The following is a 22,246-nucleotide window of genomic DNA, read 5'->3' on the forward strand; positions in this document are numbered from 1 at the left end:
CATGAGTATTCCTTGAACTTAGGAGGCGGAGGTTGCAGTGAGCTGAGATCGCACCACTGCACTCCAGCCTGGGCAATAGAGCAAGTCTCAAAAAAAATAAAAAATAATCAAAGGTGTAAAGAGAAGAGAGATCCACATAAGTTTTTATGCTTTTGATAATCATCCAGTGAAATTTGTGATATGTGCTATTAGAGAATAGTATCAAAGGAACAAGATAAACTTTGAAATGAGAAAAAAAAATGTTAAAAAGCCAGCCTGGGCAGATGGGTAAGAGCTGCCCTGATCTGCCTGATCTGATGCCAGTGTTAATGCCTGCATCTGTGCAGGGATGGCCATTATCATCAGATCAGAAGTATAGGGAATGTTTGGTTCCAAGACCCACAATGTGCTAGATTACATACTCCTCTTATAGGTATAAGGAGACCCTGTTTCACAGAGAAGGGATGGGAAATCCTTGGAACCCATATGTGGGCTTGTTGTCAAGAAGCTCTAGGAACCACAGACTGTTCAAAATTACATGCCTTTTATATTAGGACTCAAGGCATCTAAGGGTAACCCAGGAGCCTTTAACTCTAAGGGCTAGAGTACCAATGTATAATTAATTTTGAAATGCTCTCTAACAAGACTATATATACTTCACCTACTGATAACTCCATACTCCTCCATTTTAATATCTTCACATCATTCTTGTGTCAGATGACAATGAATTTTATTAAAAATATGTCCAGAGAAAGAGATTTTACCACTTTCCTCAGTTATCCACCCAATAAATGGGAAGAGAAAGTGGAAAATAATGGTAAATAAACATAAAGAACCAGAGGCTTACAGGGCAAATGATGAGGGCATAGCAAGTTCAAGTTCCTAACTTGCTGCTATACTCCACAGTTCATTGCCTCTATAAAGGCTTTTCATTTTCCTCTATTGCAAGTTCTATCTACAGATTAAATAAAAATGCTTGTAGAAATGGTCTAGCTATTCCATGATCTTAAAAGTGCTATTATTCTGTGATTGAATTTAAAAACATGAATACTTAAGAAACATTTAGGCCTTTTTCTTTATTTTTCATCCTCAAAATTATAACACTGAAATCAAGACCTATGGGATGCATATCAGTTAGTATAATTTGTGGAAAGTACAAAGAATTTCTAGGTAGATAACACCATTAGGAAAACACAAGTATGTCCCTTCTAAAAATTCATTCCCACTTTGTGGGTCTTAGTGGTCTAATGGTTGGATTTCTGTTCTGTAGCATAAAATTCTATTTCTGTGATTAATGCTATGGGACACATGAGGGTGAGGCATGGGTATACAACTGAGGCTAAGAGTCCTTCCATAAGTAATGGGGAACTTCTCAAAAGATTGAAACATACATGCAGGAAACAGGAGCAAGTATGATGATGTTGTCTATATACACAGCTTTACTCTCACAGGATTTCAGGTTTCACTCTTTAAAAAGTATAGGAGAGGCCATCCTACCATTGCTCTTGAAAACTTCTATGACTTACCTGATAGAATCTAATCTCATGAGGTAGAAAGATGTTTATTTCATGGGGATCTCTAAGGGTGTCAACAGCCAAGACCCCAAAGATCCTCATATATGCATCTTGAAGTGGCAGAGCCAGGAATGACCCATTATAATCATTCTTATTACGGAAATGGTTCCAGAAGAAGATGTTCCCATGGTACTGAACTTGGGGAACGTGGATTGGCTTCCCTTCATCCACTACTGTAAAGCTGAGGAAAAAGAGTATGAGGATGGAAGAAAGGCACAGGGAGAGATTTAGATCAAACCATGGAGGAAATTAGATCGATTCTCCATTCACAATCTGTGGCTTTATTATCACAGAATAGTGGACTCAGATAAGATGACCAGTTTGAAGATCTGACTTAAAGATTTTTAAAAAACAAGCTTAGATGTGAACATAGGAAACAAATATAAACAGGACTCAGTAGATGTAACTTATGGAACAGGTAGAAATAATTGAGCTGATATTGTGAAGTAGAGTCCCTGTATGGCGAATCATTGCCAAAGAGAGAGCTCTAGAAATAATCAAGTGAAGTTATCCAGGACTGGAAGCCACTGGCTCCTACTCCAGAAGCACTGGTGACTTGAGGCATTTCCCTTTGAGCAGCTAGCTGGGATCTTGATGCCAGTTTACCCAAAAAGGGAATTATTTTTTGACAAGGGTAAAACCAGTCTCTTTAAGTTCTTACCTGATTCCTTTCATGTCCCTGTAGAGCACTTTGTTCAGTACAAATGGAGCATCATCTAAAGTGCAAGCTACATTCCTCAATAGAACATTCCCTTTCTCAGGCAGTAGCACGTTTTCTTCTAAGAGGGAAATGTGAGCACTGATCTTCTTATTTCCATGGGCTTCAGCATCCTACAGCAAAACATTTCTGACCATATGTTTGCCAACAGCCAAAGAACTCCCCTAATCATGCCTTCTCTCACTAGCTAATTTATGCAACTGGCCCCAGTAGTTTCTTTTTTTTTGAATAAAAAATGCTGATATTACTATTCATGGGCAGTGGGGAAAAGGTTGATACCACAGCTGTCCCCTAAATCTGAGTTTTAGTGAGTATAATGGATTTCCTCTATGCCAACTGGACTAGTTTACCGGCAAAGAAAAATAAAACCAAAAAACTTTCAAGTCTACTCAAATTTAGAGGTTTAAAACTTGGATTCCTTTGACCTATAGTAAAATTGTCTGCATTTCTGTTAAAAGTGTTAATTTTAGAGAGATGGACCAAGAAGATGTCTTCACTTCACTAATATTTCTTGACCATCTACTGTGATGTGAATGTGAAAAAAAAAATGCTCTCAAGGAACTCTTAACACACTTTGTATATTTGATCTGTGTAATTTCAGGAAGTATTTTTGGGGGCACAAGATTACAGACTTTCTGCAACTACAAATTCTTTGCACCTAAAATATTATTATGTTATTAACAATATGTGTCATCACATATATTAAACATATCCATAAACTGGGGACATGTGAGACACTTTGATATTTTTTTCTCCGCTTTCTATATATTTGGGTTTGCTTTCCATGCCCTTTTCTTTTGCCTTTATTTCTTCTTTCCACATACAAGATCTATGGAGTCATTAGCAAAATATGTAGTGAGATTTCTCTTAGGATACCACAGATCTCTGAAGCAAGGTAGTACAATGCCTCTTTTTCTTGAGTGGTCTTTTGGTCCTGGTGCCCCATTTCCAATGACACTGGAAAATACAGCCATTCAGGAGATGATTCTATTGAGCAAGTGTCGTTATTTAGCTGAGATGACTGGCACAGGTTTTCTGGATCAGTGGAGTCTATGATACATGTAGAACGCAGCTGTGCTGTTTCTGCCTATGAACAGCAGCAACCTGGGAGTCTCTGAGGAGGTGGCAAGGCTACAGGTAGTGGCGTCTCAGGGCCATGTGTTCTAAGTGGCACGATTCTGCAATAGTTTCAGCTTGCTTCTAGGCAATGCTTTGAAATATTGTGTGGTGTCAGACTCTATAATGAGTTTATGATTTAAATAGTTCCTTTTAAAACTGACTCCCAAAATATCATGCAAGGGAAATGGAGCTTGAACTGCTTGTACAACTCCTTACTGATATTTTTCATAATCTGTCTATTGTCCATTCTAGGCTTATTTGACTCTCCCTAGAAATGAAATGAGAAATCCCAAGACTTCTTTTCTGTATCTGTCTTTTCTACCTTTCTTCTCTGCTTCTATCTTGGCAACCAGCAGTCACTCCAGTTGCATCTCTCCTAGGCATTGGGTCATTTGTAATGTACCGGGATGAATAAAACATCTATAGCAGCACCCAGTGATTTTTAAAGAGAATTCAGGTTCAGGATGCTCCTCTTTTGCAACCATTGAACATCACCTACTTTGAGGAAATGTTTTCTCTTACATATCACTTTAGAAGACATACCTGGGTGAGGGCCTTAAAGGTCTCACTATACACTGGCTCCAGGGATACCCCACTTGTCTTTGCAGCATGTTGGATTTTGTGCAGCCACTTCCGCCTGGCACAATTCCTCAGATTCTCAATGTGGCTCTTCTCCAAAGTATTCATCAGAAATTCCACAATGCTTTCCAGAACTTGGTCTTCATTGCCCCTGAGTTCAGATACAATCAATTCTATGTAATTCTGAAATTGTTTTGAAGACAACCTCACTTCGTGACCAGGGTGTGGTTTTGGAAATTGGATGTGTAGTTTAGCTAAAAGACACAAACACAAAACCAAGAACTAACCAAAAGTTCATTCATCGGTGGGGGACATTTTCATTCTCCTCTTATGATGAACTGAAGCCCTCAATAATTGCTTTCCTGGAAAACCAAGTATATCAAAGTCATCTCTGAGCCCAGTGAAATATTTTACAGTGAATTTCTATGCTGAACTCAATATGACTCCTGTGTCAACTTATTTTTGTATTGTTTTGTTTTAATTTTACCACCTAGCCCAGTGAAACCTCAAGGTCTGATTTGACTCCTTCCCTACCTTTTGCCTTTCATATCCAATAAGCCATTAAATTCTATCCTGTTACTCTTTGGCAATGTGGCCACTCCTCTCCTTTCATACTTTCGTAACCCCAAAGCCAGCTTTTATCACTTTGTAATTGATTTAACAATAGCAAGTGCTCAATACATGTTTGTAAAATTAAATTAAAACACATTATGCACTTCCCTGGTTCAAAGTCTTACCATATTTGGATACAGTCTTTCTTTTTTTTTTTTGAGATGGGGTTTCACCGTTGTTACCCAGACTGGAGTGCGATGGCACGATCTCGGCTCACCACAACCTCCGCCTTCTGGGTTCAAGCAATTCTCCTGCCTCAGCCTCCTGAGTAGCTGGGACTACAGGCGTGCACCACCATGCCCAGCTAATTTTTGTATTTTTAGTAGAGATGGGGTTTCACCTTGTTGACCAGGATGTTCTCGATCTCTTGACCTTGTGATCCACCCACCTTGGCCTCCCAAAGTGTTGGGATTATAGGCGTGAGCCACCGCGCCCAGCCGGATACAGTCTATTTTCAATCACATCTGCCCCTAATACCATCTAGGGATTATTTGCTGCAGGGCTCCCATTCTACTCATGGTCCCTGACCATGTCTTGCACACTTCTGTATTCACAACTGTCTTTTATTTTTTTAGTTGTATAATCATGAACCTACTACCAAACTTGAACATTACCAGTAAGATATATTATTCTGTGATATGTCTCCCATACCTCTCACTGATATCCTGAATTTGGCTTTATCTTTACCTTCCTTTTAATTTTCCCAATGTTATTATAGTTACATAACAATATATGTGTTCTACACACACAGGCACACCCACACTTCTAAACAATGTGTAGTTGGTTTTGCATGTTTTTCTTTTGTTTTTTTGTTTTTGAGACAGAGTCTCACTCTGTCACCAGGCTGGAGTGTACTGGCACAATCTTGGCTCATTGCAACATCCGCCTGCCAGATTCAAGCGATTCTCCTGCCTCAGCCTCCTGAGTACCTGAGATTACAGATGTGCACCACCATACTTGGCTAATTTTTATATTTTTAGTAGAGATGGTGTTTCACCATGTTGGCCACGCTGGTCTTGAACTCCTGACCTCAGATCATCTACCCACTTTGGCATCCCAAAGTGCTGAGATTACTGGTGTAGCCACTGGGCCCAGCCAGTTATGCATATTTATAAACTTTAGAAAAAGATTATCAAACTATGTGTAGTTTTCTGTGACATGCTTTTTTATTCAACATTATCCTACATATCTTCCATGTTGTTTATATCTTTCCAACATATCTTTCCATGTTGTTACTGTAGCTATGGATTCATTCATTTTCACCAGGGTATGTTACTATGTGAGTATATCATTACTAATTTATTCTCCTGTCAGTGGGTGTTTAGGTTATTCCCAATACTTTACTCATATGAACAGTGGTATGAGCATTTTGTAAATGTCTGCTGGTGCAAATGTGCAAGATTCTTGGACAGTTGTCATAAATTAATAAGTCATAGGGTATGTACCCTTCCCCTTTAAAGTATAGTTCAAAGTTCCTCCTCCCTCAAGAAGGCTTCTGTTGTGATTTCTCCTTCTCTTGAAAGACAATAGCATCTATTCGACACCATTTATTTGACAATTAACAAATACTAGCTGGCACTTGCCGACATCATATCATGTGTGAGCTTCTCATTTCTGTAGTTGAATATTTATTGATTTTTTGCTCCTTAGCATCCACTCACCTTTCTCTTAGTAATTGTATCTCTAATTTTGCTTTGGCGAAGGTACTTCATTCCCATCTCTGGTCATGTGTTTGGGTGGGGTTCCCCTCATAGTTCTAGAGATGGAGCACATGCCTCAGGCTTAAGCCAGTCACAACATTCTAATCCTTTAGCAAGAGTGGTTGATTTAGTACAAACTAATGTCGGACTGTCTGATTGAATGATTAGGAAGGGGACACTTTCTTTTTTATTTCCACTGGACTTGAATGAAACTGTAAGCATGTGAAACTGGACCTGGCTACCATAAGGGTAGAGGTTGTATGATAGTGCAGCGAACACAGAAGACAGCAAAAGAAAGAAAAAAACAGACAGCTGCCCTAATGTCATCATTTGGACTCCTAAATCTAGTTATGTTCTAAACTAGTACTGGACTTTTTCATCGTATAAACTAATAAATTCCTCTTATGTGTAACCACTTTAGGTTGGGTTCTCTATTACTTGAGCCAAAAGGATCTTAACTAGAACAATCCTCAATTAGTTTAAAAGTGCCTTGTGGGTTCTTCCATTTCTTCTTCTTTTTTCCCTTTCATTCTTTTGCCTCCTTGAACAATTTGATTCTAAAGCCATTAGGTGGGGCAGAGCAAGATAAGCATCTGTTCCTGGTCAGGTGAAGCCAATGTAGCACCAAGCAGGGTATCAGAGTCCAAATTTGTGCAAGGTTAGCTGGGCATGGGTTGTCCAAGCCTGAGCAGGGTGAGGAGGGTATCTATGTGATAGGGCAATCTTCAGTCTATTTGGATAAAGAAGATGGCCTTACAGAGAGGTGGTTTAGCTTGGGTGTCAGATTCTAAGCAGGTTGAACAGGATGTCCTTCTGAGATGGATGCCCAACATGGGGTGTTTAATCTTGAGCAGGGTGGGGAGGGCATCCAAACTGAGGGGTAGCCTGGCCTGGGAAGTCAGAACCTAAACAGGGTGAGGAGGGTGTCTATGTGGAAGGGCCATCCAGCATAAGGAAACAGAGCCAAGCAAAGTGAGGAGGACTTCAGGTTGGGGGTCAGCTCAGCATAAGGAGTCAGAGTCTGAGTGGATTAATGAGGGCATCCACATGAAAATGTGCCTTGGCATAAAGCATCAGAGCCTAAGGCATATGTAAAGGGCATCCATTTGGAGGGGTGATCTGTTGTGGGATGTTAGAACCTAAGCAGGGTGAGAAGCATAGCCATGTGGGAAGGGCAGATTAGTGCAAGATGCTAGAACTTAAATGTAGTAAGAAGGAAATCACTGTGGAAGAAAGGACAGCAACAGTGATGGAAGATTAGTTCCATGTAGAACGAATGGACTGATTGGGGGATTGATCAAATAAATAAATAAAATTAGGATAATACAAGTCAGAGAAAAGGGAACTACAAAAGGGAATGGGAAAAAACTAGAATGAACCCTGTTGTGTTGGATTGGACTTGGAATTACTAGTATGAACTCGTGGTTTTTAATATTAGTAGACAGAAAGGTATGTACAGATACAAATGTGTACATACATGTACCCACACAGGCGTGCACAAGTGCACACACAGACATACACACAGTTTCTACATCTGTCCACTGAGAAATCTGAGAGAAGAGACTTATGAGCAATGACACATGTAGAACCCAGATGCTGGCTTTGGGAAATGGACAATTCCAGGGTGAAAGCAGGAAAATAGAAGATCAACCTGGAAGATCTCATTGTGCCAGAAAGCAAAGACATGCTCAAAGAATGAGGTATACATGTTAAAAGGATGCAGAAAATTGGCAGTTTTTTAATAAAGTTAAACATATATAGACCTTGTGGCCTAGAAATTACACATCTAAGTATTTATTAATAAGAAATAAAAACATATTCACAAGAAGATTTATATAAGATTGTTCAGAGTAGCTTTGTTTATAATAGCCAAGAACTGGAAACAGTCCAAGTGTCCGTAAATTGGAAAATGGATAAACAAACCACAGTATATTCATACAATAGAATACTACTCAGCAATAAAAAGAAGCAAATTGCTGATACATGTAGCAACATATTAAGACTCTCAAGAAAAATTATGCTGAGTTGACTGGACCCAGTGGCTTACGACTGTAATCCAGAGCTTTGGGAGGCTGAGGAGAATCACTTGAGGCCAGGAGTTAGTGCCCAGCCTGGGCAACATGGTGAGATCTTGTCTCTTCAAAAAGTTTGCAAACTAGCCAGGCATGGTGGTGTGCACCTGTAGTCTCCCAGCTACTTGGGAGGCTGTGATGGGAGGATTGCTTGAGCCTAGGAGTTCAAGGCTGCAGTGAGTTCTGATCACATGCCATTACATTCCAGCCTGGGCAAGAGAATGAGATTCTGTCTCCCTAAAAGGATTAAAATTTAAAAAAAATTATGCTGAGTGAAAGAAGGCTTACACAAAAGAGTACAAGGAGTTTAAACTCTGTAAAAAAAAAAAGGTACATACTGTATAATTTCATTTTTATGAAATTTCAGAATTTATAATAGAAAACAACTAGAAAAGTGGTTGCTTTGGAGATTGGAGGGTGAGTGACTTGAATGGGAAAGGGGTGTGAGGACTATTTTTTGTTCTATATCTTTTTTTTTTTTTTTAATGAGATGGGTTTTGCAATGTTACCCAAGCTGGTCTTGAACTCCTGGGCTCAAGCAATTTTCTTGCCTCTGCCTCTCGAGTAGCTGGGACTACAGGTGAGTGTCACTGTGCTTTTTGTTCTATATCTTGATAGGAGCATGGGGTGCACAGGGCATGCATTTGCCATTATTAGCAAATATACACTTTAAATTTGTGCATCTCATTTTATGAAAATTTGTTCTCAAGAGGAAAAAACTTCCTTCTTTCCCTGTGTGCAAAAAGAAAGGAAAAAAACTGTTAACAAATATTGAACCCTAATTAATGATATGTATGCTGAGGTATTTAGGGAGAAGTGTATTGATTTGTATAATTTACTTAAAATGCATAAAAAATAAGAGAGATGGAAGGATATAGGGATAGAGAGATTAATAGATTAAAAAGTGTGGTAAAATACTAATGGCAGAATTTGTGTGGTGAGCACATAGGTACTCACTGTAAAATTCTTTCAGCTTTGCCATATTTTACAGTTTTCATAATGAAATGCTGAGGTCGGGCACAGTGGCTCACACCTATAATCCCAGAACTTCAGATGAATGAGATGAGAGGATTGCTTGAGGTCAGGAGCTTGTGACCAACAAGGACAACACAGAGAGACCCCATCCATACCAAAACTTAAAAAAATTAGCCAGGCATGGTGGTGCACACCTGTATGTAGTCCAAGTTGCGCAGGAGTCTGTGGTGGGATGATAGCTTGAGTCCAGGAGTTGGAGGCTGCAGTCAGCTACAATTGCGCCACTGCACTCTGGTCTGGGCGACAGAGTGAGACCTGGTCTCAAAAAAAGAAAAAGAAGAAGAAGAAAAGAAAAAAGAAAAAAGTTGGGAGTGGGGAGGGGAGGACACAGGAGCCAGAGTGAAAGAACTCCCATGGTCTAAAACTGGGATAAGATGAGTATCAAAACAATTACTGATAGTATTGGATTACAACACACTGAATAAAAAAAGGAAACCGTAAATACTTACTGCTATAAATATAAAGGAAGAAATAAAAAGCTGACAAAAAGGAAGAATCGTTTATGTAGTTTCAGCGAACACCCATGTAATATTTATTAATTACAAAGTGGGGAAAAGTAGCTTTAAAGTGGAGGGGCCTGACAGATATCATCTTAATCAACTGGTCAAAGTTATTACTATAGGACTTCTGATAAGATACAATGAGAATAACACAGCATTGCTTCTGTGATATATTTCTGACAAAGATGAATAGCCTGAATTTAATCATGGGGAAACAGTAGATATATCTAAATAAAGGACATACTGCAACGAACTTATAATCTGCAAAAGTGTCAAGGTTATGAAAATCAAAGAATGACGGAGGAGTTTTTTAGAGATTCTTTATTCGAGTTCCAGAGCAAAGGCATAGCAGGAATTTTATGCTAGCTACTTGTCCAGTTTTCAGTTTCTTTAAAAAACTCTTTGTGTGCTTCACAAATGTTCATTGCAGCACAGTTTACAATAGCAAAGACCTGGAACCAACCCAAATGCCCATCGATGATAAACTGGACAGGGAAAATGTGGCACATACACACCATGGAATATTATGCAGCCATCAAAAACGATGAGTTTGTGTCCTTTGAAGGGATATGGATGAACCTGGAAACTATCATTCTCAGCAAACTGACACAAGAACAGAAAAGCAAACACCGCATGTTCTCACTCATAGGCGGGTGTTGAACAACGAGAACACATGGACACAGGGAGGGAAGCAGCACAAACTGGGGTCTGTTGGGGGGGAATAGGGGAGGGACAGCGGCGGGTGGGGAGTTGGGGAGAGATAGCATGGGGAGAAATGCCAGATATAGCTGAAGGGGAGGAAGGCAGCAAATCACGCTGCTGTGTGTGTACCTATGCAACAATCTTGCATGTTCTTCACATGTACCCCACAATCTAAAATGCAATAAAAAAAAGAAAATCATAACATGATTTCAAAGCAAACAACAACAACAACAAAAAAAAACTCTTTGTGTGCTTTTCAATGAGACTTTTAAATAAATATGGTTCTTAATTTTCATGGTTTCTGTAACTTTGGTGACAAAAAGTATTACCAAAATGTTTTTTGATGTTTTGTTTTAAAATAAATGTTTTATTATTTCCAGCTGTATTTTTGCTTTTATTATTTTTAATTGATGCATAATTATACATGTTTATGGGGTACAGAGTGATATTTTAATACATGTACACATAATGAAATAAACAAATCAGCATAATGAGCATAATCATCACCTCCAACATTTATCACTTCTTTGTATTGGGAACATTCAAAATGTGCTCTTCTAGCTGTTTGAAAATATACAACAAATTGCTGTTAATTATATTCACTCTGCAGTAGTATAGAATACTGTAACTCATGCCTCATATCTAGCTATACTTTTGTATCCATTAGCCAACCTTTGGATATCCCCTCTACCCTTAACCTTCCCTGTCTCTAGTAACCACTATTCTACTTTCCACTTAAATAAGTTCAACTTTTTTAGCTTCAATATATGAGCAAGAACATGTGATATTTCTTTTTGTGCCTGGCTTATTTCATTTAACAGAATGCCCTCCAAACTCATCTGTGTTTCTGGGAATGACAGAATTTTTTTCTTTTTGGTGGCTAAACAGTATTTCATCGTGTATATAGACCAAATTTTCTTTAGCCATTCATCTGTTGATAGACACTTAGGCTGATCTCATATCTCAGCTATTGTGAGTAATGCAGCAATAAACATGGGAATGTAGAAATGTCTTTGACATACTCATTTCCTTTCTTTTGGATATACTTAGGGTGGGATTACTAGATCATATGGTATTTCTGTTTTTAGTGTTTTGAGGGACTTCCATACAGTTTTCAGTAGTGGCTGTACTCGTTTACATCCCACCAACTATCTATAAGAGTTTCCCTTTGTCTGCATCCTTGCCAGCATTTGTTATTTCTTCTTTTTAATTATAGCCATTCTAGCCAGGGTGAGATAATACCTCATTGTGGTTTTGATTTGTATTTCCCTGATTAGTGATGTTAAGCATTTTTTCATATACCTGCTGGCCATTTTTATTTTCTTTTGAGAGATATCTATTCAGAAATTTATCCTGAGTAACTAGGATTACAGGGGTGCGCCACAACCCCTGTCTAATTTTTTTGTATTTTTAGTAAAGACAGGGTTTCACCATGTTGGCCAGGCTGGTCTTGAGTACCTAACCTTGTGATCCACCTTACTTGGCCTCCCAAAGTGCTGGGATTACAGGTGTGAGCCACCATGCGCAGCTAGGGTATTGGTTTTCTTTGGTGATAAGATTTGATTATTTTCTTTCTCCTTTGTGTATATGCCCTACCAGTGAGTTTCATACTTTTGCATGTTTTCATGATAGTGATTACGATCTTTTCACTTCCAGATATAGGGCTCCCTTGAGCATTTCTTGTAAGGCCAGTTTAATGGTGATAATTTCCCTCAGTTTTTGCTTATCTGTAAAAGACTTTATTGCGCTCTCATTTCTGAAGGGCAGTTTTTCTGGGTATACTATTCTTGGTTGGCAATTTTTTTTTTTCTTTCAGCACTTTGAATATATCTTCCCATTCTCTTCTGGCTTATGAGATTTCTGGAACAAAATCTGTTGCTATTCTAATGGGGACTCCAATGTTACTCTAATGGTGATTTCCTTATATGTGACTTGACACTTCTATCTGGCTGTTTTTAGAATTCTCTCTTTGTCTTTGACTTTTCACAATTTGACTTTTATTTGCCTTGGGGAGGAACTTTTTGGGCTGTTTCTATTTGGGAAATTTTGAGCTTCCTCGATCTGGATGTCCATATGTCTTCCAAGACTTGGGAATTTTCCAGCTATTATTTTGTTAAATAGGTTTTCAATGTCTTTTCCCTTCTCTTCTCCTTCTGGAAGTCCCATAATACAAACATTTGTTTACTAAATTGTGATAATTGTAGGCTTTCTTCACTCTTTTTAATTCTTATTTCTTTTTTTAATTTCTCTGACTGAGTAATTTCAAATGGCCTAACTTCAAGTTCAGAGGTTCATTCTTCTGCTTGATTAATAAGTCTGCTGGTAAAGCTCTCTATTGTATTTTTTATTTCATTCATTGAATTCTTCAGTTGCAGATATCCTGCTTGCTTCTTTTTTTTTTTTTTTAGTGATTTCTATCTCTTTGCTGAATTTCTCATTCATATGGGGACTTGTTTTCCTGATTTTATTGAACTGTCAGTCTGAATTTGCTTATCTTATTGAGTTTTCTTAAAATCATTATTTTAGATTCCTTTCCTGGCAATTAATTAATTTCCTTTTCATCAGTGTCTGCTACTAGAGAGTTATATTGTTTTGGTAGTGCCATATTTCCTTGATTTATCATGTTTCTTGTGTCCCTGTCTATGTATTTGGTGGAACAACTGCCTCTCCCAAACTTTCTATAGTGGCTCTTATAGAGGAAGATTTTCACCTGTAGTTAAGATTTTGTGTGCTACTTGAGATGGACATAGTGACATTGTTTCCAGATAGATGAAGTGGTATAGTCTCTGTGCAGTTTCTTCAGCTGTGTTCAACATCAGCAATACCTGTGGGAACCTCAGTGGCCTAGGCTGTAGAAAGTTTGTGGCAGCAGCAGCAGCAGTGGCATATGTTATTAATGTCCTTGATGTTGAGGGCTTTTGGAGTCCTCCTACTCTTGTTTTCCCCACAATGGGGAAACTTAGCTGAGGGGGATCCCTCTTGGTGTCAGGTCTGATATGACTTATAAGCAGTAGCAATGGGACTGGGTTCCAGGTGCAGGTGCTCAGAGAAGCTGTGGGGTTAGGTCCTAAGCATAGGATCTCCCAAATTTATTGTGACTTCTGAGTCTTGGGTGCAAGTTTGCATTCTGTGGCAGGGTTGAGTGTAGGTTGCCCATAGAGATAGGATCTGTAATTCTGAGGCACTCCCCAGCAGCTTGAGCACAGGAGGCTGGGCTGTAGTTGTGATTCCCCACCGGGGGAGCAGGGCACAGCATTGGCCTGACTCCAGAGAGGAAGCTTGCTCTGGAGGTTTGGGCCTAGGAGAAGGATATGGTTGCAGTATGGGAACCTAAGCAAATAAAACTCAAAGGCAACTCAGCTCCCAGGGCATGAGGCACTGTGTAGTAGTGACACAAGACCATGGAATGGTGGGGCTCAGCATTATCCTAGACACTGTAAGACCAGGTACAGTGGCAGCAAGTAACCCAGAAAGGCAGAGCACAGCTGTTGTTTGGGCCTTAGGTAGTACAAGGAAAAGAATAGCAGTAACTCCACTTCCCAGGGAGAGGGGTATCTCAGCTACTCAGACTCTAGGGGTCTAGTCCAGTTCCAGAGAAGCCAGGTACTAGAGGTGTTTGGCCTGTAGGGCAGAATTCCTTAGCTCAGCCAATGCTCTGTTTCCTTGGGACACAGGTTACTGCATCAACTCAGCACTGGGATGTGTAGAAGCCCAGCTTGGTCAGGGTATCAGTTCCTAGAGGGGAATGTGCTGAAGCACCAGCTCAGAGCTGGAGGTGTGACTGTTCTGAGTGGTCAAGGCACCACTTCTTGGGATGCAGGGAGCTTCTTCAACTTAGGCATTGAGGACGAATGAGTGCTCTGAGTGAGCAAGGAATTGTTTTTCTAGGAGGCAGAGTACTGCCTCACCTTTGGCCCAAGGGAATGAGGGCAGAGGTAGATAGAGTGACTCCACCTCCACTTGGCCTCATGTGGAAGAGTGCTTGTAGTTCCACTTGGGGATATTTGGCCACTGGCCTGGGGTGGTTAAGTGGTGGCATAGCCCCAGGGATGAAGAGGTGTTGTGACTACTCACCCCTGAGGAAGATATAGTCCAGCCATAGTTCCAATCCCAAGATGGTGTAGTGCAGTAACCACATGGGCCCACAAGGATCAGGGCACTGTATCAGCTTCTTCTCTGGGGAGAGCACAGGTCTACAGGCAGCTCCCTCAGCTGGGTTTAATGCCTGTGAGGACTGCAGCAGACCCTAGTAGTGAGGTGTGTAGGTGTTCCAGGTGTTGATGGGGGTTGTTGGGATCTCTTGCTTACTTCCACTTCATAGGTAGAAGTTCTTCCCAGTTTCCACCTGATCTTGGCTGGGGAATGGGGTAGTAGAGGCCTGGCATTGCCTTCTCTTCTCTATGTGGCCATCTGGAGTTTCTGTGCTTACCAGGATTTCTGCTACTCCTCTGATGCAAGATGGTACTCTTCCTCAGTTATTTTTCTTAAATGTAGTTGTTCTGGCTTGTCTTTGTGAGGGAAAGAGGCCCTAAGGGCTTCTAGGTGGCCATCTTGCTGATGTCACCAAAATAAATGTTTCCAAAATGTTTTGTTGTTGTTTTCTGGAGACAGAGTTTTGCTCTTGCTGTCCAGGCTGAAGTGCAATGATGTGATCTTGGCTCACTGCAACCTCTGTCCCCTGGGTTCAAGGGTTCAAGTGATTCTCCTGCCTCAGCCTCCCAAGTAGCTGAGATTACAGGCATGCACCATCATGCCTGGCTAATTTTTGTATTTTTAATAGAGACAGGGTTTCTCCATATTGGTCAGGCTAATCTTGAATTCCCAACCTCAGGTGATCCACCCCTTGGCCTCCAAAAGTGCTGGAATTACAGGCGTGAACCACCGCACCCGACCCCCCAATTTTTTTTTCTTTTATTTATTTTTTCTTTTTTATTTTATATCCAACTCCCACTCAGATCCCAAAATGTTTTAATTATAAAAGTGTTAAATTTCCTACCGAAATAGAAACACATTAAAGCAAAGTTTAGTCATTTAAATAGAAAATTAAAAGGCATAGCCAATAATGCTAATAGTTATTCTATGAGAAATAATGAGGAAAAAAATGACTTATTCCATTAAATTCTACAATGCAGACAGGTCACATGTTCTATAGCCTTTTTTTTTTTTTGAGACGGAGTTTTGCTCTTGTTGCCCAGGCTGGAGTGCAATGGCGCGATCTCGGCTCACCGCAACCTCCACCTCCTGGGTTCAAGCAATTCTCTGCCTTAGACTCCTGAGTAGCTGGGATTACAGGCACATGCCACCATGCCCAGCTAATTTTTTGTATTTTTAGTAGAGACAGGGTTTCACCATGTTGACCAGGATGGTCTCTATCTCTTGACCTCGTGATCCACCTGCCTCGGCCTCCCAAAGTTCTATAGCCTTTTATTTGTGATGTTTCTGCCCAAAAGATTAGGCTGTATTAAACAGGAATAAAAAGGGAAAATGAAGCTGAGCATGGTGGTTCACGCCTGTAGTCCCAGAACTTTGGAAGAAAGAGGCAGGAGGATCACTTCAGCCCAGGAGTTCCAGACCAGCCTGTGCAACATAGTGAGACCCTGTCTCTAAAAAAAAAAAAAAAAAAATTAGCCAGGCATGGTGGCACATGATGCCTGTAGTTTTAGCTACTTGGGAGGCTGAGATGGGAGGATCATTTGAGCCTGTGATTAGAGGAGATAGAGGCTAGAGTGAGCCATAATTATGCCACCGCACTCCAGCCTTGGTAACAGAGTGAGATCTTGTCTCTAAAAAAAGGTGGGGGAGGTGACAAACTAAGAGTTTCCTCTTCCACATAGAAATCTTCCATTTTGAGGACACCAGCAGAAACCTTTCTAAAAACTTCTAAGCCTATGATTTTATGCTATTTAAATCCCAATTTTAAATCTTGGACACAGAAGCAATAAGAGTAGAGCTAAACAATAAGCCAAAAAACAAAAGAGCTGTTTGAAGATTTGCCAATCAGTGATTAGCAATGCTTGAAATTTAGAATATTCTTCCTTTTTAAAGAGGCTAAATCTGCTTTTCTTCTTCCATATTGCCATCAAATCAGCAATCATCTCCTCAGACCAGTGGCTACCAACATGTGTTTAATGAGAGTCATTTTGGATAATATAAGCCTGCTCTTGGAGACAATAATTGTTCTTGTTTGCAGATATCTGGCAGTAGATTCTGCTTCCTCATTGCTGTCCTTGTTCTCATTTGCTGGGCTTGATCCTTCACATTTTATGCTATCTATCTGTCCCTATTGCTGTACCTTACCCATATAATTCCACATAATTAGATTCCATATCATCTAATATATGGGACTTCCTGATAACATTACCTTAGGTTTCTTAAATTCTAGGATTCATCATATTTAATGCTTTCATTTTACAAACAAGGAGAACTGGGTCTATGGAGGTTAAGAACTTGCCAAAGATCACATGATCATTTGGTGAAGACCCAGTATTGGAACCCAGCTGCTCTAACTATTGTCTAGTGTTCTCTGTAGGATGTGGTTCTGTGTTACAAATTTACCCATATTGTAAGTGAAAATCACATCATTATGCCTTTTGGAATTTCATTAAGTAAATTATCTGGATGTATTCTAAGACAAGCCAGGTAGTATAAGGTAAAGTTTGTAGAGGACATAGTTACTGAAGAGAACATGACAATCGATAAACTTAGGTACATTCGAAGCTTGACCAATACAATAATTTTTTAGAGGGCTGAAGAACTTAACAAACCTTGACAATTCTTTCCCTTGTACACTACATACTTTAAAAATTAAAAATCTGGTATACCAAAGTTAACCAGATAAATCTTTAAACCCAGTGAAAAGAAAAATAATTTAAACTAAGATCTGATAAAGTGAAGAAAGGAATTCATTATACTGGAATGAGAATTTTAGTAGCTTTTGACTGGTAAATATTGGTCATAAGAGAAAAATATAGTACATGAAAAGTCACTAAGGAGAATAAGAAGTTAGTAAATTGAAGAGAAATTTGCAAGCCAGTGAAGACAAAGAGATAAAACAAGAAGAGAGAACAAGCAGAACTGTGGACTGGCTTGGATTCTTTTAACGTAAAAGTGAAGGTAGCCAAGTATATAGAAGGAATCTACAGATTTAAGATTTTGGACAAAGGATTCTGTAACATATTCCACTTCTGATTGTGTTGACAAATGCACAAGTCTTCTAATATTTTCACCCCCTTGCCAACACTTGTTATTTTCAACTTAAAAGAATATAGCCAGAGTTGGGTACAGTAGCAGGTGCCTGTAGTCACAGCTGCTCAGGGGGCTGAGGCAGGAGGATGACTGGAGCCCAGGAATTAGAGTCCAGCCTGGGCAGCACAGTGAGATCCCCATCTCTATTTTCAAAAATTAAAAATAAATAACATAAATTTATAGCTATACTAGTAGACATGAAGGGTTATCTTGCGGTTTTAGCATAACCAGTGTTTTAACTGTGTATGTGTACTGGGACGCTTGAAGTCAAGTTATTACCACAGTTTAAATTATTATATTATTATATTTTACCTTTCTTCATAGATTCTTTTTCCATTCCCTCCTTGTACGTGTACAAGAGTTCATCAACTTCCTTCAGATCCAGGAAGCCTGAGGCATCACTGTCCCACTTCTGAAAGATGGCGTCTAGGAGAAGTCTCCGTCGGACTTGGAGAGCATTTTGTCTAAACTAGGATACAAACAGAATAATAAAGCACAGAAGACACATGTTCATTGTGCTAGCTAGCATCCTGTGTTCATTCCAAAAAAGGTCCGTCATCTTTTATTAAAACAGGTTTACTTTGGGGCTAAGCATGATATTAATGGAAAATGCAATGATTCAGCAGTGGCACATGCCTGTAAAGCCAGCTACTCAGGAGGCTGAGGCAGGAGTGTCGCTTGAGGCCGGGAGTTGGAGACAAGCCTGGGCAGCATAATGAGACCTTTGTCTTTAAAAAAAAAATTTTTAAATTTGTTTAGAAAAGAAGATACAGTGATTAATTTTAATCCCTTAAATAGCATTTCTGTTTTACCTCTAAGCTAAACAAAACAAAACAGGCATTCTTGGTTATCAGAATTTATTAACATTAGTGTCACTAAAGTTGGTAAACAACCTTCCACTACTAAACTTGACTGGCTTTGAAGAATTTAACAGGCATTCTCTGCATTAGTATTCCTTAAGAATCTTTTTTTTTTTTTTGCAAATTCCTTCTACAAACCTTAAGAATCTTTTACCATTCTTTTCTACTCCTTCTCTAGTTCTTCAGGAATGTGATAAATACATAGAGTGCTCTGCCTGACTTCTTAGTGAGATTTTAAAATTATTATTATTTTTATTAAGAGACAGAGTTTTGCTCTGTCACTCAGGATGGAAGAGTGGCATAATTACGGTTCACTGTAACTTTAAATTCCTGAGCCCAAGGGATTTTCCCTCCTTAGCCTCCCAAAGCACTGGAATTACAAGCATGAGCCACTGCACCCTGCACCCATATGTTTTGGGTGAAGGGGAATGAATGATAGTGTTTAAATAAGGAAAACGGCTGTGTCTTAAAAATTATTTTTTTAGGTTTACGACTGACTAAATTTGACATTAATTTTATTTACCTTTTAGAGTTTTCACTAGGTTAATTATATTAGTGAGATAGTAATTGAATTAATATCTAGATAGATTTAATTGCAAAAATAAAATGAATATATACCATTTGATTAAGTAGGAGGAACTGAAATTGAGAAAATAAAAGGGAATTGTCTAGAATTAGGTTGAGAAGACTCATAAAGCTGATGATTACTGAATAAGCTTAGTGAAACTAACTTACATATTGCATATAAGAGAATATATTGTTTATATAAGCTAATGTGTATGTACTTACCTGTCACCCAAGTAAGTAGTAAGTTCTTAGGAAATATATACTACCTGGGTGCTTATGAGTCAAAATATATGCTCAGGCCATTATCATACCTCAGGTATGGTTGTACCTATAAAGGGTACGACCCACTCACACACAGGCAAATAATGCACACACACACGTCTTTGCACATATCCGTATCTGCTTCTCAACCTTCAGAGAAAGAAGAAAGCTGTAAAATAAACCATATCCTGCCAGGAGCAATCATGTTATTATCAGGGGAATGAGTTCTCTGGAGTGTGATCTTAGAACATTTGATGATAAAATAGAATATTTAATGGCCATGCTTGTTGAAATAAAGTGGTAAGTTTGGTTGTAAATTTTTTACATGAGTCACATCAGGAGCAACTGAGGTTGAGAGATTTACGTATATTACCCACCTTTTCTAAGGCATTCATTTTCTCTTGTTCTGTTTCAACATAGCCCGCCTTAAAAAAGGAGGTGAGAGTCTCACTGATACTCAAGGGAGCATCTTCACCAACAAATGTCTCCAGGAGTTGCACAAACTGGAGCAGATTGAATGAAACTCCATTGAAGGCAGTTCGGCCTTTTACCTTCTTGAAAGACTGAATATTTCTGATAATTGAGTGTAAATCTGTTAAGCAGGAAACATATACCAAGCAGAAAAGTGAACAATTCTTTCCGTTAGGGAAAATACATGAGTGCCTATTATAATGAATATCTGCTAATTTTGCCTGTCAGGAATCCATGCTCCCTTCATAAGGACAACATCCTCCTTTTTTCTTTGGAAAAATATCTTTCCATTGTCAGTTCAGATGAGTCAGGTCATATCAAGCCCCCCTCGACTTTTGTGCCATGGATGGTCATGTGATATAGGTCTGGCTAACGATTCACATATAATGGCAATGTAATCTACTATAGGCCAATGAGAATTAGTCTCAGAACTTTTGGAAGAACTATTAGGGATGAATCATTCTTTTTGTACTCTTATTGCTGAACTAATAGAATATAAGCTTAGAGATGCTTTAATGACCATTTTTGTCACAACGTGGAGAGAACTGTCTCAAGTTGAAAGTGACACAGAAAAACAGGGCTCAGAGGCAGACAGACAGTATCCTGCTGCTATTGTTGAGCCTTTGAATCTGGTTGTGCCTGAAAAAAGCTGCACTCTGAACTTTCTTTCTTTATTTCTTTTTTTTTTTTTTTTTGAGACGGAGTTTCACTCTTGTTACCCAGGCTGGAGTGCAATGGCGCGATCTCGGCTCACGGCAACCTCCGCCTCCTGGGTTCAGGCAATTCTCCTGCCTCAGCCTCCCGAGTAGCTGGGATTACAGGCACGCGCCACTGTACCCAGCTAACTTTTTTGTATTTTTAGTAGAGACCGGGTTTCACCGAGTTTACCAGGATGGTCTCTATCTCTTGACCTCGTGATCTACCCGCCTCGGCCTCCCAAAGTGCTGGGATTACAGGCTTGAGCCACCGCGGCCCGGCCGCACTCTGAACTTTCTAGTTAAATAAATTACTAAATACCACCACCACACCCCCTCCCTCCAAGAATCTTGACTAATATATTTACCTTTTAGCTCAATATCATAATATAAAATATATTTCATAAAATGACAGCAAAGTGACTTCCATTTGATTTATTCATTGATTCAAACATTTATGCCCTTATACCTTCTATATGAGATTTGATGTGACTTAAAAAAATGATTACTCAAATAATTTTTATGTACATTAGTAAAGCAAAATTGACATAAAGATGGCTAAGAAGATGAACATGAACTAGCAGGCCACAAGAACTTGACCAATGCCATGCATTTTCACCAGAAATTTTGAGGATAGAAAGTTTGTTATTTGAGGCTTACATGAGATAAAAACTTGCAGGTAGGAAGAAAACAATCTTGATCTAACTAGTTCTACAACTGGATGTGAAAGGCAAAACAATATAATAGCTTTTTAGTGAAATATGGGTATTTTTTGGAACAATCATTGTTAAAGACATGGTTTGCCTGAAAGCCAAAAACTACTCTACTCTGTTGAATAGATCTTTCTTTGCAAGTCCTCAAAAACAAGATATATTATCACTTGTCTCAAATGCTTAGATGTGGCACTACCAGGAAAAGGAATAGCTGAAATGATTTCTACTGAGTTTTAGTATCTAATGTCTGATTCCTTCTGTATGCTTAGATCATAGTTTTAAAGCAGCTGCAGGGCCATATCATGGCTAAAAACTATATACTAATTCCATAAGTTTTAAAGCAGAAGAGCATTCATCAATAGCACATGCCACCATCAATAGTACACCACCACCTATCTATTTGGTATATATTTAGATTCTTCAGCTCAAGACAAAATAGTGCAAGGAACACCTTCCCATTCTGTCTTAGCTAAATTATGTCTTTATCGTTGAGTACCACAGTAAATTAAATCCAGCTATTGAACTTCCGTACTTTGATTTTTAACGTATACCTGTGAACCTGGAGTTACCATAGATTAAGTTTGCCTGTTCCTCATCTTCAAATTTTACATACTTCGTTTTCCAGTTACAAGTAAAAAATTCACCTGTAAAAACACATTCCATAATATAGCCAATCAAACTTCACTTTCACGATATTTTTGTTCTAGGGTATAAATGAAAGGAAGATTAAATGAGGAGTTACCTGACCATAACTTTCCTTCTATGTTTTGGGACTTGGGTTCACAGGACTTGTCTTTCTGAACTTCCTTTTTTGAAGTTTCTAAAAGGTACAAATGAAAATGCT

At 39.1% G+C, this 22,246-nt stretch overlaps 1 protein-coding gene across 19 annotated transcripts in view; it reads right to left on the minus strand.

Annotated features, from left to right (window-relative positions):
* The window catches only part of EFCAB5 (EF-hand calcium binding domain 5), a 160,258-nt gene that overhangs the window by 32,269 nt on the left and 105,743 nt on the right, over nt 1–22,246 (minus strand). For 16 of the 19 annotated variants that reach the window (XR_013535801.1, XM_035303248.3, XM_035303254.3 and 13 more), the window contains 7 exons: nt 22,145–22,222; nt 21,954–22,046; nt 19,901–20,115; nt 18,148–18,304; nt 3,934–4,223; nt 2,215–2,384; nt 1,506–1,734 (listed from right to left, as the gene is read on the minus strand). Coding sequence is in view for 18 of the 19 variants with exons in the window: in XM_035303248.3 (XP_035159139.2) it covers nt 1,506–1,734; nt 2,215–2,384; nt 3,934–4,223; nt 18,148–18,304; nt 19,901–20,115; nt 21,954–22,046; nt 22,145–22,222 (1,232 nt within the window). In the remaining variant the exon portion in view is untranslated. Of the gene's footprint in view, nt 1–1,505; nt 1,735–2,214; nt 2,385–3,933; nt 4,224–8,414; nt 8,591–9,345; nt 9,644–18,147; nt 18,305–19,900; nt 20,116–21,953; nt 22,047–22,144; nt 22,223–22,246 lie in introns of those variants that run through there. The other 3 variants (XM_078373900.1, XM_054257050.2, XM_054257049.2) reach the window with 3 other exon arrangements.

This window comes from Callithrix jacchus, chromosome 5 (assembly GCF_049354715.1).
Source record: "Callithrix jacchus isolate 240 chromosome 5, calJac240_pri, whole genome shotgun sequence".
Lineage (NCBI taxonomy): Eukaryota > Metazoa > Chordata > Mammalia > Primates > Cebidae > Callithrix > Callithrix jacchus.